We start from the raw sequence: 14,856 nt of genomic DNA, 5'->3' as shown, positions 1-14,856 counted from the left end.
GAAAAAGAACATGCAGTTTTGGAACATTGTAAAAAGACGAAGGCGAGACGAATATAGATACATGAAATAAGTTATGACTTAAAGCATAACTGAACACAGTAGGGATGTGGAATATATAGTATAACTATTGCAACAATAACGCTCCTTTACATCATATTATAATATTAACAGAGGCCCTTTTTTTTTTTTTTTTTTTTTTTTTTTTTTTAATCTGCGGACCTCCAGGGCCCCGGTGCATTGCACCACTGTTGATACCTACACTAGTGACACCATCCTGACCAAGGAGAAGTAGCACTCCTTTCTTCGGAGACGATTCATACTGCAGCACCGCAACGACCCCAAACACACTTCAAAGCTTTGAAAAAGTACCTGAAGACCAAAGAAAGCTGACTGTCATGGGCTTTCCTTCACAGTCACCTGAACTCAAACCTCACTTCTTATGAGGCAACTCAGAGTGAGAAAAATGAAACATTTCGTGACATAACAAAGAGGGTTTTGTAACATTGCCAGATCATACCGGGATAACATGGGGTTATTGGGTTTTGGATAAACTTATGGAGCCAATAAAGCTCAAGTGCTGCTGTCATTAAAGAAAAAAGGGGGCAAACAAATCCTAAAATTAAAAAAATATATTAAAAAAAAAATCTAATTTCCACTCAAATTGTTGAGGCTCATATCATTTTGTAATGGAAATTGTTGCCTTAAATTTGAAATGCAAAACGGGCAACATCTTCACTCGTGGTCTCAGACTTATGGATGCCACTGTAGATGTACGCAGAACAACTAATTGTACCGTTGGCTCATAAGTACGCATGAGCGGGAGGAGATAATTAGAAACAAAAAAAGGTGTAGCTCAAAATGGCGTCCTCTGATAGACTTGAGCAACCGGTCCTTGATTCGAGGTGTCACAAGTGCACCTGTCAGCCGAGACGCCAGCTCATCCCCGTGTAAAACCTGAAGGGGGAAACTTCCCACATTCTCTCAGTCGCTTCACACGAGCCTCCGCTTCTCCACGCCATCTGCCTCTGCTGCTGCTGCTGCTGCTGACAAACACTTTTTTTGAGCGCTCCTCGCACGTCGAGGGGTAAACAGACTCCCCGGCACCGAGCTGACTGCGGTATATTGAAGCTGGGGATGATGGAGCTGCGTCTTTCAAAGACCAAGAAGCCTTTCCTCCAGAAAAGAAGGGAGCTCATTGAAGTCTCGATGCAGGAGGAGGAGGAGGAGGCCGACGGAGCGGGAACAGTGCTCGTGAGCAGCCGTGTCAAATAATGGGCGGGTGGGGGGGGGGGGATAATTTACAGCACAGTAAGGCCTGGTGGCTAATCAATATCTTACATAGAAGAAAAAATAATAATAAAAAAAAAAAAATACAAGGCCCACTGATTGCATGGCGGGGTGGGCAGGAGAGGGAGGAATATATCATGAGCATGGTGATACTCCGCCGTGTCCCTGCCCCGCTGTGAGTGCGCGCAGGAGCCTGAGAAAATGAGCAACGATTAGAAATCGACAAGATTGCGGTGAGCTCGGGAATAAGCATTTCAAAGCACACGCTGAGCTTCTATTTTTTTTTTATATATTTTTGCAGCTCTTCTTATGAGCTTTCAGTACTTCTTTTTCCTTGTATCTTACACTTGGCTTTCTTCCACCAACACAGCCCGCTGCAAATATGGCCAATTATACCAGGTGATAGTGAATGCGGCGCACGTTCTGGTACGCGAAGTGAGTGTGCGCGCGTTTGTGTATATGTGTTTTTGCGTGCGTGTGTGCGTGTGTGTGCGTATGTGTGTGTGTGTGTGTGCGTGTGCATCATCTGTGGAGTCTTACCTTAAACAGACCGTGCTTGTGGCTGTGCTGGCCCAACCACACTCCGCTGCCTGGGGTGAGCTCCATCTGAGGAGGGTCTATCACCCGCTCATAAATCCTGCCAACAACAAACCAGAGGAGAATGTTTGGTTATGATAACGACACGGACACAAACAAGGTTGTTGTTTTTTTTTTTTTCCTCTTTTTGTCCCCGGTCTGGCAGGAACACTGATCCAATACAGCTGAATGCCAGAGTAAATCCAACAGACTCGTGTGTGTGTGCGCGTCCCGCCCGCCCTCCCCTTCTCCTTTCATGGGAGCGTAGAGCAGAGCCTCCTCTCCTCAAGCATGACAGGCAGTCTCGCCCCACGGCTCTCTAACACGGTATTGATATCTGGACCTGGGATGTGGGCTGGATTAACCGCGCGACTCCTGACAGAGACACAAACAGGCTTTGGCATTATCAAGGCAAACATCCTCCGCGTCATTCAGCACCATATTTTTTTTTTTTTTTTTTCCCTCCCTTGCACTGAAGGTGGGCTTAACGATGGCGGTGAGCTCCGAATGGGCCTCAGTGAGGATGTCAGAGAACAATTCCCCCCCCCCCCCCCCCCCCCCCCCCGCCCCCTCTCCTTCTCACACTATGAGCCCTCGCAGACACACTCAGCTGATTTCTCTCTTGTTCTCTATTTCAGCTCCCTGGGAAGGGCATTACATCCAGTAATATACTACTTATTTGGATCTTTCAAAAGAGATCACAGTACCACTTCTCGCAATATGGCAGGCTTTACTAGGGATATACTGAGGACTCATGAAAGTGGAGGGACGATAGGTCATCATACAAAATACAACTTTTTTTTTTGTTTTTGTTATTAGTGGTGGGGGTTGTTTCCAAAAGGGAGATTTGTGAGCCAGAAAGGTGAGCGTCTGGGCAGGTGATTGGTCCTGATATATGACCGTCACCATCCCATGCACATACTGTAAATCCTGGTCTTTTTTTTTCTTTTTTTTCATTTCTTTGGCTTGTACTTAAAGCTCCATTAAGCAGTGTTTTTGTGTTTAGCACTGAGTGAAATGACTCCCTGTGATGTCAACATATCACTAGTAAGGCTAATCCCTGGATGTCTGCACTTGTCAGCCCCCAAAACAAAACCATGGGCAAACAAAGCTGCCTTCCCTGTACAAAGGCGAGCCAAGACGTTTAGCAAGCAAACAATACAGCTGTATTTTTCTTCGAAGCCGGCAGATCAAAGCTACAACAACTGCCAATATGCAATTAACATTTGAAACAAGCCGTAAGAGCTGAAGATAATGATATTGTTCCACAGAGTGTGTTATGGCTTCGAGTAGACAAACATTACTTAACGCAAAATTGATTCACGGTTATGACAAATACAACAAGTCGATGCTATCAAAACAAGGGAGAGATTCACATGTGATAAATGATAGGTGGGTTAGAAACTCTAAATATCCGACCCAGTTTCACGGCAAAGCGTGAAATAGACAAGCTGGTTCACTGCAGCAAATCGTGTGGGAGCCACGCTTTGGCCTATCTAGGCGTGACAGTTTCTCGTTTTCTAAGCGTGAAACTTACACGCACGTAAAAGTAACGTAACAAAGGATCATGTGACCAAGTAAAAAAAGCACATTTTTCGGCGGTATTGCCGTGCAGGAGGCAAAGGTTCAAATCCAGGAGGTGACAGCATTGTTCTTGAGGTTGTTGTTTTTTTCGTTTCCTAACACCAACCATGTGTTTTTCCTAAAAGTTTCCTGTAAATCACATGACTGTATGCATGCAGTAGGTTTAATTTTTGAATACAGGAAAACATGAAACTGTCAAGCCTAGACAGGCCAAAGCGTGTCTATTTCACATTTTGCGGTGTTACCGGGTTGAAATATCACACTGAAAACATGCCAGAAATACAAGTAATTCTCTCTGAAATAATAATAATAACAGAGCAAATTTCTCTCGGTGATTGAGAGAATCAGCTAAAAACAACAGTAGGATGGCCTGTTTTCTTCTTATATGCATGTATGTACGTACACACATTTGGTGCCTATTCATTAGTTGCTGCAGTGCCTCAATGCTGTTTATGCTTATTTCCCACCTGCTGGGCGAGGCGTCACTGCGATAGAGAATGTAGAGGTTATGTGATCGTACCATATTTTCGTTCCCCCCCCCCCCCTCTCCACCACCCTTCTGTCTTTGCTTTCCACACCTTCGCCTCTCGTCAACTGGCTGGGACTCTCACAGGGGGAACATTGCAGAGCAGCCAATTAGAATGGCGATGTGCTCAAAGGCGCGTTTGCACGGTCTGACAACAGATGCCGCAGCCGTCAACACCTAATTGTCGTCGCAGTGCAGGTGACACACCAGTCAACATACTGTACAGTGTGATGTACAGTGCTCTTCTATCACCACGGCGCAGCACCGAGTAGCAGCTATAGCTTTCAAACCCACGGAGGAGAAGAGAATGTGAGCAAATACAATGAATTAATCGTATTAGGATTAACTTTTTTTTTTCAATAAAACCTTTTTGCATATAAGCTGTGTTCCAGATAGCATACTTACATACCAAACACTCAGTTTGAGTGCATACGTTTGTTCACCCTGTCAAGTACAGAAACAAGCAGTGCACTACGAGTACCAGGACGATGCACTCCAAAACGGTCCAAAAAAGGAAGTGTGAGACGCTGGACACTTTCCACCCGAAACAGTCGCCATTTTGGCTAGGTAGAGGAAAGGGGGCAGGGCCACCGACTTGAAAAACTTTCAAATTAAGGCGTCTGAGGAAGCTGCAGCTGTTCCTGAACACCAGGCATAAGTGTTTCTTTTTTTACTACTGCTGCTGGACTGAAGTTATCTGTGTTTATTGAGTGTGTTAAACAGAGGACACGAGAACACGTTCATTTCTCGGTAAAATAGTTAAAGCTGCAGATATTTTGGCGGGTGATGCGTTCACATGCTGCGGTTATTTCCGGTCAGTGCAAAGCGGAAGTGTGCGATTTGAAACAACACTTCTACTGTTAAAATTCCTGCACTACACAAGTAAGAGACCTAAGACGCAAGAGCACTAATTGTTATTGTACTAAAGAAAGTCTGTCATTCGGAACACAGCAATAGTTTTCATTTATTTAGAAAAAAAAAGAGATACAATTCATATTTTTTTCAGCATAGTCATTCATTAATGAATATATAGTGATACACACATCTACAGCAATTAGCATGCTTTAACCAGCTCGTCTCATGCCTTCTCTGAACACCACCCCACACCTCCACAGGCAATAATGAGTCACTGTTTCATCCAGTCTGCCCTCAGTCCAACATGAGAGGAGGAAGCCACAGCGAGCAGATGAAGAGCTGCAGGCAACTCCACATCAAGGGTACCAAACTTCACCATGCGCTGCTGATGTGTGCAAAACTTCTTGGGATGTGTGCAGCATGAAATCAGGTTCCAGTGGCTTGTGGCATGATGGATAATTATGACCAATTACCAGGTCTGTACTAAAACATAACACGCGCCGGTTTGGCTGCTTTTTTTTTTTAAACAAATGCACAAGTTTCTCTTCAGATGTATTTCTGACGAAGTAGCTGTTCAAGAAGTTGGTCCTAAAATATTAAACCGCTCTTCCTGTCATCAAGAGCAGTAGCCACACGTATCTTCAAATCAACCAGGACTAAAATATTGAGGATTCCTTAGCATCTACTGCAGCGGTCTCCAAACCATAGCTGGCGAACTACCAGCAGCCTGTGACCCGGTTCTGAGTAGATCAGGCACGGTTCGACACAGCATGCCTTGGTATATTTGACAGCCTCCTGAATATATTTAGAAATCAATTTCTGCAATTTTTTTTTTACCTCTCCAAGAGAATGACGCTATCAACACGATCGATTAACGAGTGAACAATCTCCCCTCTCTCCCATCACACACACAGAGATCAGAAACACAGCAGAGATTCTCACACTGAGAGAAACGGGTGCTAATAAATTAGGTAAACAACATAAATACAACATTTTCGGTTGGACCGCAACAGCGGGTGTCCTTAAAGCGAGTGTCTGTTACCGAGTGAGTCAGAGATCAAAGTTACACGGCAGGTAAGCTGAACGCCGCTACTTTCAAAATAAAAGCGCTGCAGATTCCACAGGGTCCAGCCATATACTAGGTTTTGACCCAGATATCTGTTTCTTTTAAGGGGGGGGGTTCTCAAATGAAAGGGAAACACTGCATTGTTCCGGTTAAATCAGTTAGTTTGGGTGGAGTTCAGCTATGTGAAAAAATGTTGCTAAACATGAGTAGATCTCAGACACTTTCATTTTGTCATAGTGGAAAAAAGGTTGGAAACCCCCGATCTGCAGTATGTTAGAGAGGGAACGCTAATGAATCAAAGCTCGGCGGACACCGAGCGGTTTGCGGGGAACACGTGATACAGTGGAGCCAGATGAACCCGGCTTCTTAACGTCATCTATAACCACTAAAATGGGGCAGCGCTGCTCCACTTTCCCACTGCTCCTCTTAACCTTTATCACAGTCTTGTGTGCATGTGAGCGCGAGAGAGAGACCCACATCTCGATACCGAAGGAAGAGTCAGGCAGGTGTGGAACGACTCGCCATCGTTCATGTGAATGGAGAGGCTGAGGCAAAGAGACAACGCCCGGATGCGGAGAGTGCTGCCTTATGGCCGAGCTAGAACTGTGGAAGAACCGTATGGCAGACTGTATAAATCCAAATCTAACTACATAGCACATATTTTGTTGACAGACCATTTCAATAAGCTGCCAGGCTGCCTCATTTCCACCGATTTACGGACAGAATTGAATAAACTACACTTAATCTTAGGCAGTCAGGATTTCAGCAACACTGGCTGGCTGCTTCCCAAGTTCATCCTGAAGCCACTGATAAGAGTAAATAAAAATAAAAAAAAAAAAAAGACTGAATAGACACTACATAAAGCCACAAATGCCATCAAAAGCCATGTCTGTCTAACTTAAGGATTACATGTCAGAAAATTCCAAAACTAACAGCTTTCGTCTTCAAAAGTTAGACACAATTTATTTAGGTATTTGGCAGCCTTCGTGGCTTCCCTTCAAAAGAACAATCTCAATAACAGCCTTTATCGTTTGCCCTGCCAATATCTGTCGGCCGCACTAAACTCCAGACCAGATTAAATTTTCCACAAGTTGAGCTTGAGATGCTCTCTACTGTGTTTGTGTCTCTCCTCTGGCAGGGAGACAAAGTCAGAAATCGGGAGTCAATGTCTCTTTTCAATCGCTTGCCTCACCGTGGGACAAAATTCTCAAAAGCTCTCCGTTTATCTGCTGCCAAAAAGCACAAGCTGGGATATGCCAAGTCACTGAAGGCGGGTGGGAGACTGGTTTCTGTGCAAGCTCCGGCAGGCAGCTAAAAAAGAGTGTCCTATACACTGAAAAATGCTTCAAAATGTGTGTGTAAGTGGGGCTGGGTTTTAGGGCACTTTCTAAAATCTGACTAAAGTCTGCTCGTGAAATTAAAAAAACTTTTAATGAAATTAGGTTGTAAACCATAGACTGAAAAAAAAAGTGGAAGTATCTTCCGGGTTGGAAAAATTAGGCCAATGTGGAAGTGCCTTAAGCCGCAATACCACCATGTGCCACCAGAGGTTGGCTCCAAAAAGCCTCCGGCTCCATAGACTCCCATTCAAGTAGTCTTATGAAATTCTCATCCAATAAAATTTCTCCATGAGTTGTCTCGGTGTTGTGAGCTAAAGTCGCTCCTTCTAATTCGTTTTCTGGAGGTCCATCTGAAAATAATCCCGACATGAATGAGAAAATAAGCATCAAAAAGCCGTGTTTTCGGGGGCGTGTCGGTTTGATTGACAGGCCTGTGGTGCGGTCAGGTTACGGCTATCGGTGGGCTGGATGGAGTATCGCCGGGTTTATAATCAGATCGAGTCAGATCCCCCGCTCGCTCCTCCCCACAGCTCGCCCAAATATGGTCACTTCCTGCTCCAAAACGCTCCGAACTAGCAAGACGGCGCCGGCCAAATTCCAAACTCGAGGCTTCACAATGGCCGTTCACAAACCGACGGGCGACGTCACTGCCGGCTGCTGCTTGCTGTAAACATAAACTTCACTGGATTTCAATGCTTTGCATGAACGGCTGCATCATGTAGTCTTTCGCCAGAGCCTAGACCTTGATCATGATTCCATGCGAGAGTACAGGTGTGGTTCACAACCCCAAACACACAACACTACAGGTACAAATGTGGACAAGAAATAAAGTGGAGATACATTGTGAACAAAATGTGCAAGAATTAGCATGACACAACCTTTTTCTTCGTGAATGTAAATGATTCCCCACTAATTCTAATGTGCTCCTACAGTAATAATTGAGCTTATTCTCAGTTACAGTCCATTTGCTGTGATTGTACGTGAATTCCAGCTCATTAACATAAGAGTGTCGACTCATAAGAGTGTTGAGAGCTGCTAATCAGCACTTTCTTTATGCTAACGTGCTGTATATTCTGTTGCTGTACTTCACATGTCGACACAATAACTGCTTAAGATATGCGCAAAGTCATAAGGAAGAATCACAAAATAATTACGAGGAGCAATGTCTTTTTTTAACAACTAAAACACAAGAAACTGCATCAAGCGCCTATAGGCTGCAACACACAGTGTCAAATAGCATCAATAAACACAAAACAGAAAAAAAAAAAAAAAAAAAAACATCATCAGGAAGTGAAAAAAAACAAAAAACGGGCAGATAAAACGCTTTTCTTCTGAAACGCTCCCAATGAAGTATGGAAGGATGAGATGAAAACAGCATCGCACAAGCAATGGAAGCCATGCCTGCTGGAAAGCCGAGGTAAGAGTGGGTGATAAAGTCTTAGTAGGATATTTATGCTATATTTGCGCTAAAGACGTAAATGTAATCATCACCTCTATATAATTTCAACGCAGCGGTTCTTTGATGGACTATCGAGCCCCTGGATGCATTTTAAGAACAAGTAAGTCCCTTCAGATGTTACACAGATATCATTAAAAGTATCAAGGGAGTGCTTTTGTGATCGTTAGTCAACTGACCCAAAAACAGAGAGCGACTTTACCAACAGCAAAGTGGAGGAAACACCCAAAGCATGGCGGTCTTGTTCAGTCATTCAGAGTGATTGCTTTCACTACGTACAGCTCCACTGTCATGCCCTCCAGTTTCTCCCTGTCTAGATCTCTTCCTTAACGAAACAGATGTTTGAGTCACATCTGATCTGTTGTAGCCGAACATTTCTATGTGCCAGAAAAAGCCTAAAGCCGATATGTACGGTTCCGTCTGTCGAATAAAAACTTTGCCTCGAAACCGTTACCAATTAAACAGGTACAAGGAAGTGTGAAGGAAACTTTTCTTTCTTTTAATTATATTTCCACAGAATTAATCAAATAATAGAATAAGACTGGTTAGATTGATAAATAATTTAAGTAATCATTAGTTGCAGCCCCAGTCCTCAGTGTGGAGATGATAGATAGTGTTGTGGAATAATGTGCTGGTGTCCTTTTTCTTATTCCAGTCTTTTCTTGACTTCAGTTTGAAGCCCGACAGTACACTGGAGCAGCTGTCAACGCAGCTCGGCAGCATCTACTTCTAAAAAGGGCATCTGCCAGTCTCTCTCATGCCTCTTTAAGTGCCGCGAATGAATCGAACTGTACGAGCTCCACTCAAGTTTGGAGTTCTGCCACGCACAGCGGTTGAAAGACGCAGGCATTATGCTCTGGGATGGCAGGCATGCCATTTGACTCAATACTACCATTTACCGTTAAATCCAGTCTAAATCGTCCACCGGTAGAAATGAAAGCTCTAGAAAGCCCAAATGGAAAAGAAGAAAAAAACACGGCCAACAGAGGATTCTTTCCACGTTTTTTTTTTCTTTCTTTTAAATATCTTGGCTGTATGTGATGCGAGAGAACCAAAAGTAGAGAAAGCAAAACTCATTGAGAAGAACTAGAGCATCCCTGCTGAGAAAGGCAAGGGAAGTATTGCTATGAAACTAGAACGTATCCTAATAAGATGGCAGATGTATCATGTTTAATGGATAAAACGACCCAAATTCCTTTTTACCCTTACGTCGGTGCTGGGGATAGATCTGGTTTCACCTACAGTACGTAGATGCAGATAGAGTCGAATCTAGCTTTGTCGCTCAATTCCCAAAGGAACTGCACGCCTGCTTCCTCGACGTGTCCGATAGCTGTAATTACTTCACCTCAGCGATGACCTTATCTGTTGATAGAAGCCCCTTTGCTTTTATGATAAGGCACAACTGCTGTAGCTGCAGATATATTCTTAAGAAAAAAAAAAAAAAAAAACAAGATGCAGAGGTGAGTAAGATGTGAATGTACGCTTGCGTGTCCCCTGGGTCTCCTTGGTGCAGGGCGCTCCTCCCATCCTCCTCCTCCTCCTCCTCCTCGTCTTTACTGCCACCAGGGGCTACCGAGCTGGTGGAGCTGGCAGCAGGCAGGAGGTCTTTTTAGACCGCCTGCCTGCAGGAGGTGGGCCGGACCCCTTCTGCGCTCTACAGAGGGACGGCTTACAGTAATGACACACTCCATCACATCTGACACGAGACAACAGCAAACCTCAGAGACAAGGAAGCTATAGGGAGGACTAAGAGCCTCAAATCTGTTCCTGAAAAATATACTTGAGCAACTGGATGATAGAGGCTCAGGAAGGCCAATGACAGCAGTGTCTGTCATGACCAAGGCATGTAGATGCATTCAACACATGACAAGATTGTTGACCAATTGACAGCAAGGAGCGGGTATGACAGTTGGAATCAAGACGCTACCAACAGTGACGTCACCCGTTGACCGGAAGTGGCCATATTTGGGCGAGCTGGGGAGCGAGGGGTGGATCTGACTCGATCTGATTGGAAACCTGACATTACTACGTCCTGCCCACCACTAGCCGTAACCTGACTGTACCACAGGCCTGTCAATCAAACAGACACGCCGCAAAAAACACACTTTTTTGAAGCTTATTTCCTAATTATTGATGGGAGTATTTTTAGACGGACTGACAGAAAATTAATAAAAAGGAGTGATTTCAGACAAGTTTAATGGGAGTCTTACAGAGCCGGAGGATTTTTAAAACCAACCTCTAGTGGCACTCGGTGGTATTGCAGCTGAATGGCCTCATTTTTCAGACCTGGAAGCTATGTCTTTTGTATACAGTCAATGGCAGGACTATATTGAAAACTGTGGAGCTGGGGAACTTTTTTGCATTACATTCTTTAGCAAAGCGTAAAAGAACTCCAGGGATGGACATTTCAAGCATTAATAGTATTCGAAATTTGCTCTGAACTGTTCGATTATTAATTGACTATTCCCGTTGACACCTTGGCATCTAATCTCACAGCGTCACACAATTGTACCTGCAAAGCTCCAGAGCCTGGTAGTAACCTGTCCTTCTTCTCCTTATGTTGTTTAATGGCGGCTGGCAAACATCCTTTCGGCGTATTACTGCCACCTTCTGACGGGAGTAACGCATTGCAACCAAATAGTCGCATACACTGATTGAATAAAAAAATGTTCATACTTTAACGATTATTTAAATATTTGAAAATCATGTCCTATCCCTACTGAACAGACTTTGATGTTTTTCTTGTTTTTTTGCTGGCTTGACCCTATGAACCCCAGACTATTTTCAAGGTAATTTCACTACCTTCACTTGTATCTTGTTCAGGGCTAACCACTCATGCTATAATTTTTGGTTATTTTTCAGAACAGTCAAGGCTGTCCAAATCTTTCATTATTTAATTTCATAATACTTAAGAATTTTTTTTTATACAAGCCTTTACACTTTACACAGGAAAAAAAAATGTCTTATGAAATCATTATGTTTTTACATGTATCTTACCATAAAAAAAATGGCAACAGAGATATCTTCATAGTCAATTTTATCTAAATTTTGTCATCCCACAGACAAGGCACTGCCATTGTAGGAAAGCTCAAGTTATGCACTTTCATAGGCTGCATCTCTCTGTGATGAATACCTGCTGTGCTGTTCAACTGAGAAGATGGGGTAGAATTTGGATGCAATTTGCCTCCATCGGGTTTCTCAGGGTGATTGAATTGGTTTGGGAAGCAAAGCAGTAACATCACATATGCAGTAAGAAAACTGACATTTAAAACTGTGCTTTTGTAGCAGCCGGTTCAAAATACGTAGGCAGTGTCATTGGATAAATAACTAAAAACCGACACATACAAATAGAGCAAAAACCTTTAAGCTTTGAACTCAAACCTAACAATATTATTCTATAAAAAATTAAAAAAAAAAAAAACCTAGGCAAAAAAGTCAATTAGCGCTGCTTTCATTCACATCAGGATCAGCAGTTTACCATTCCATGCCTTAAAATCAATTCCAGGTGATAAGTGCACCCTGAGGAAAAATAATGGGTGTTAACAGCTGCTTTAATGGAATGGCAACTTTGCATCATTGATTAAAAATTCCAGTCAGATGGTAGAGGTGTGTCTGAGCAGACCGACTCCCATGGGGAGCACATTACAGAGAATCACATTTATAAAAACAAAAAAACGTCTTCCAGAGCACAACCACTTCATTGACATTTCAAATTTGCTGTCATTAGGGTGCCTGGTGCAGGAGGAATAATTACTCAGAGGCTTGCATGAGCTGCTGCACTGGTTGCACAGCCAACCCATTGATCTAAATGTGGCTTATTCTGCTGGAGTTGAATAATTGATTAGAGACCCAAAGGCCAGATATAATATCCTGTGCGCTTTCATTGTGTGCCCATGTGACAATAAAACCACCCTGACAAACAAAAGAGCTTCCCCGTCAGAGATACAAATATAAACTTTATCTCGAGACCAAAAAGCTTGCCAAGGACAAAGGTCAGCGGTGGTCAAGGTTACCGGCGGCATCGTGTAGCATTATCAACCAGATTTCAACTTATTAATATTCTTTGCGCGGTCCTCCTCCCTTTGGCTGGGGCGTCAATGATCAGGTAATGAGGTAATGAATGCTTGCTGCTCCACTGAGCGGCACTGGCACTGCCCTTCACAGGAAATTAAAACATCACACCTGAATTCCTCATTTGGAGTAACACTTCTAGTGGTCAATGCATGACTAAACTATGGCTTAAACCTGCCCACCCATATCACTGTATATTAAAACAGCTGGATACATTACAAGATAAACATGAAAAAATAGTGCACGGGGAGAAAGATGGACAGACAGTATTACAGTATTATCGGATAAAGTTTGGCTTCTTTACAGCTCTATCATTAATCTAATGTTCCGTTCCGTTCCTTTCTAACAGCCCCTTTTCTTATGCTAATGATAGTCTTGGCAGGGCTGCTGCTTAACAGGTACAAAAAAAAAAGAAGAAGAATATACCTTCCAGCTCACTGCCTTCTTTAATGAGCAAAGCAGAATGTCATTTTCTGGCTGCTGGACACAAAAGCAGTGCGAGTCATATCATTATGAGATCTTTAAGGTGGAGAGCTCTCGATTTCTCCCTCTCCATCATCAGCCCAGCGTGTGAAGACGCAGACAGTATTTCAGAACACCACGTCCAACTACACACTTGATCGAGAAACCGAATGAATGTAAAACAGCTCCGTTATTATCTCTACAAGCATACATAATGTTTATTATCATAATTCAGAAGCTTTAGAGGAGTTATGATAGTCAGGCTCACTGAGCTTCTCGACTTTTCGACCTCGATGTTCGTATTAGCAGCATTGCTAACATACATAACATAAATACAGCATGAACAAAAAGGAGAACTGGGTTCCACACAAAAGACAAGATGGAGCAGACAGGTAGAAACATGGAGTCTGACACCGAAATATTGCAGTGAACAGTATTTAATCATTGTTAAAACCTGAAAAATGACATGCAACCTCAACCAAACGTCTCTTTTCCTAAACTCAATTACAACGCTAATCGTTAAACTGCTTTCTGTGCTCACGTGCAGTAATGCGATTTAGCCTTATTTTTTTTCAATGAATTCATGTTCTGATCATTTAAAATGCTTATAAGTTCCCATCGTATGTTCTCAGACCATAATTTGACAGTCCAAAATCCAAATATATTCAGTTTAATGAGATAGAAAACAGAGAGAGCTTCAACTTATGTTTCAGGAAATTAGTTGCTTAATGTGATTTCTGTTTCGTAATCATTAATAATTGGTTCGGAAAACGATGCGCTATCTTCAACTGACCAACGGAAACGAAGCTCCGAAGTCTATGTTCAGTATAAAAATGCTTAATTTTGAGACTGCGTTGAGGAAATGTTGTCTCATTTGCTGCAACATAATTATATTTCCTTTGTGACGACAGCAAGTGGTTCCAAGAACCAAGCAGCTTTTCCACGACACAATCACATTAAAGACGTCAGAACCAAAGAATGTTTTTTCATTCTGGTTGATATATGACCTACGTAATTTTTCCACTATCAAAATTGTTGTAAAATATTTTTATTTTTTTTGTCATTTAACTAATAAATAAATAAAGCAATCATTTCAGCAGTGCCTCAATGCAAGTTCCATTTGACCTTCTAATGGCAGGAAGGAAAAAGAAAAGGCTGTTTAATTCATGCAACATTTTGCATAACCTCCTAAAGTGTGCCCATTTCACAACATTTAATTAGACTATGTGTTGCAACAGTTATTAACACTGATAGTCAGCTGTTTTGAAAGCTTAATTAGGCCACTATTCAACACAACCACCAGGAGACAAAAAAGGAAAAGAAAAAACAGGATGAAAGAGGCAACAGGGAGAGGTAAAACAAGTCTTCACACCATAACTGAAACAAAGACAGCTGCGGTGAGATTTGAAAATGTGTTCAGAGTGGTAATGAGCGGCAGTGAATTAGAGATTTAACAAAACAAAAAAAACAAAAAATGACTGCTGGCAATTGGCAGTTTATTCCTAATAAAACTAATAACAGCCCCTCTTTGAGCAACAAAAGCACACTGTTAAGACCATAACTACATCTTGAACATTAATGCCTCGGGATGATTTATGGGTTAAATGAGATGAATAATGTGGATCAGACTCCA

The 14,856-nt window shown here is 42.6% G+C and overlaps 1 protein-coding gene across 3 annotated transcripts in view; it reads right to left on the bottom strand.

The window, feature by feature from the left end:
- The window catches only part of LOC138207994 (protein kinase C-binding protein NELL1-like), a 252,661-nt gene that overhangs the window by 172,338 nt on the left and 65,467 nt on the right, over positions 1–14,856 (bottom strand). For all 3 annotated transcript variants that reach the window (XM_069165603.1, XM_069165604.1, XM_069165601.1), the window contains exon 5: positions 1,828–1,924. In XM_069165603.1, coding sequence (XP_069021704.1) covers positions 1,828–1,924 — 97 coding nt within the window. The remainder of the gene's footprint in view (positions 1–1,827; positions 1,925–14,856) is intronic.

This window comes from Embiotoca jacksoni, unplaced genomic scaffold, assembly GCF_022577435.1.
Source record: "Embiotoca jacksoni isolate LCO1_2020_lvr unplaced genomic scaffold, fEmbJac1.0.p SCAF_35, whole genome shotgun sequence".
Taxonomy (NCBI): Eukaryota; Metazoa; Chordata; class Actinopteri; family Embiotocidae; genus Embiotoca; species Embiotoca jacksoni.
Note: the sequence above shows the minus strand (reverse complement) of the source record. Positions and strands in the feature narration are given on the sequence as shown.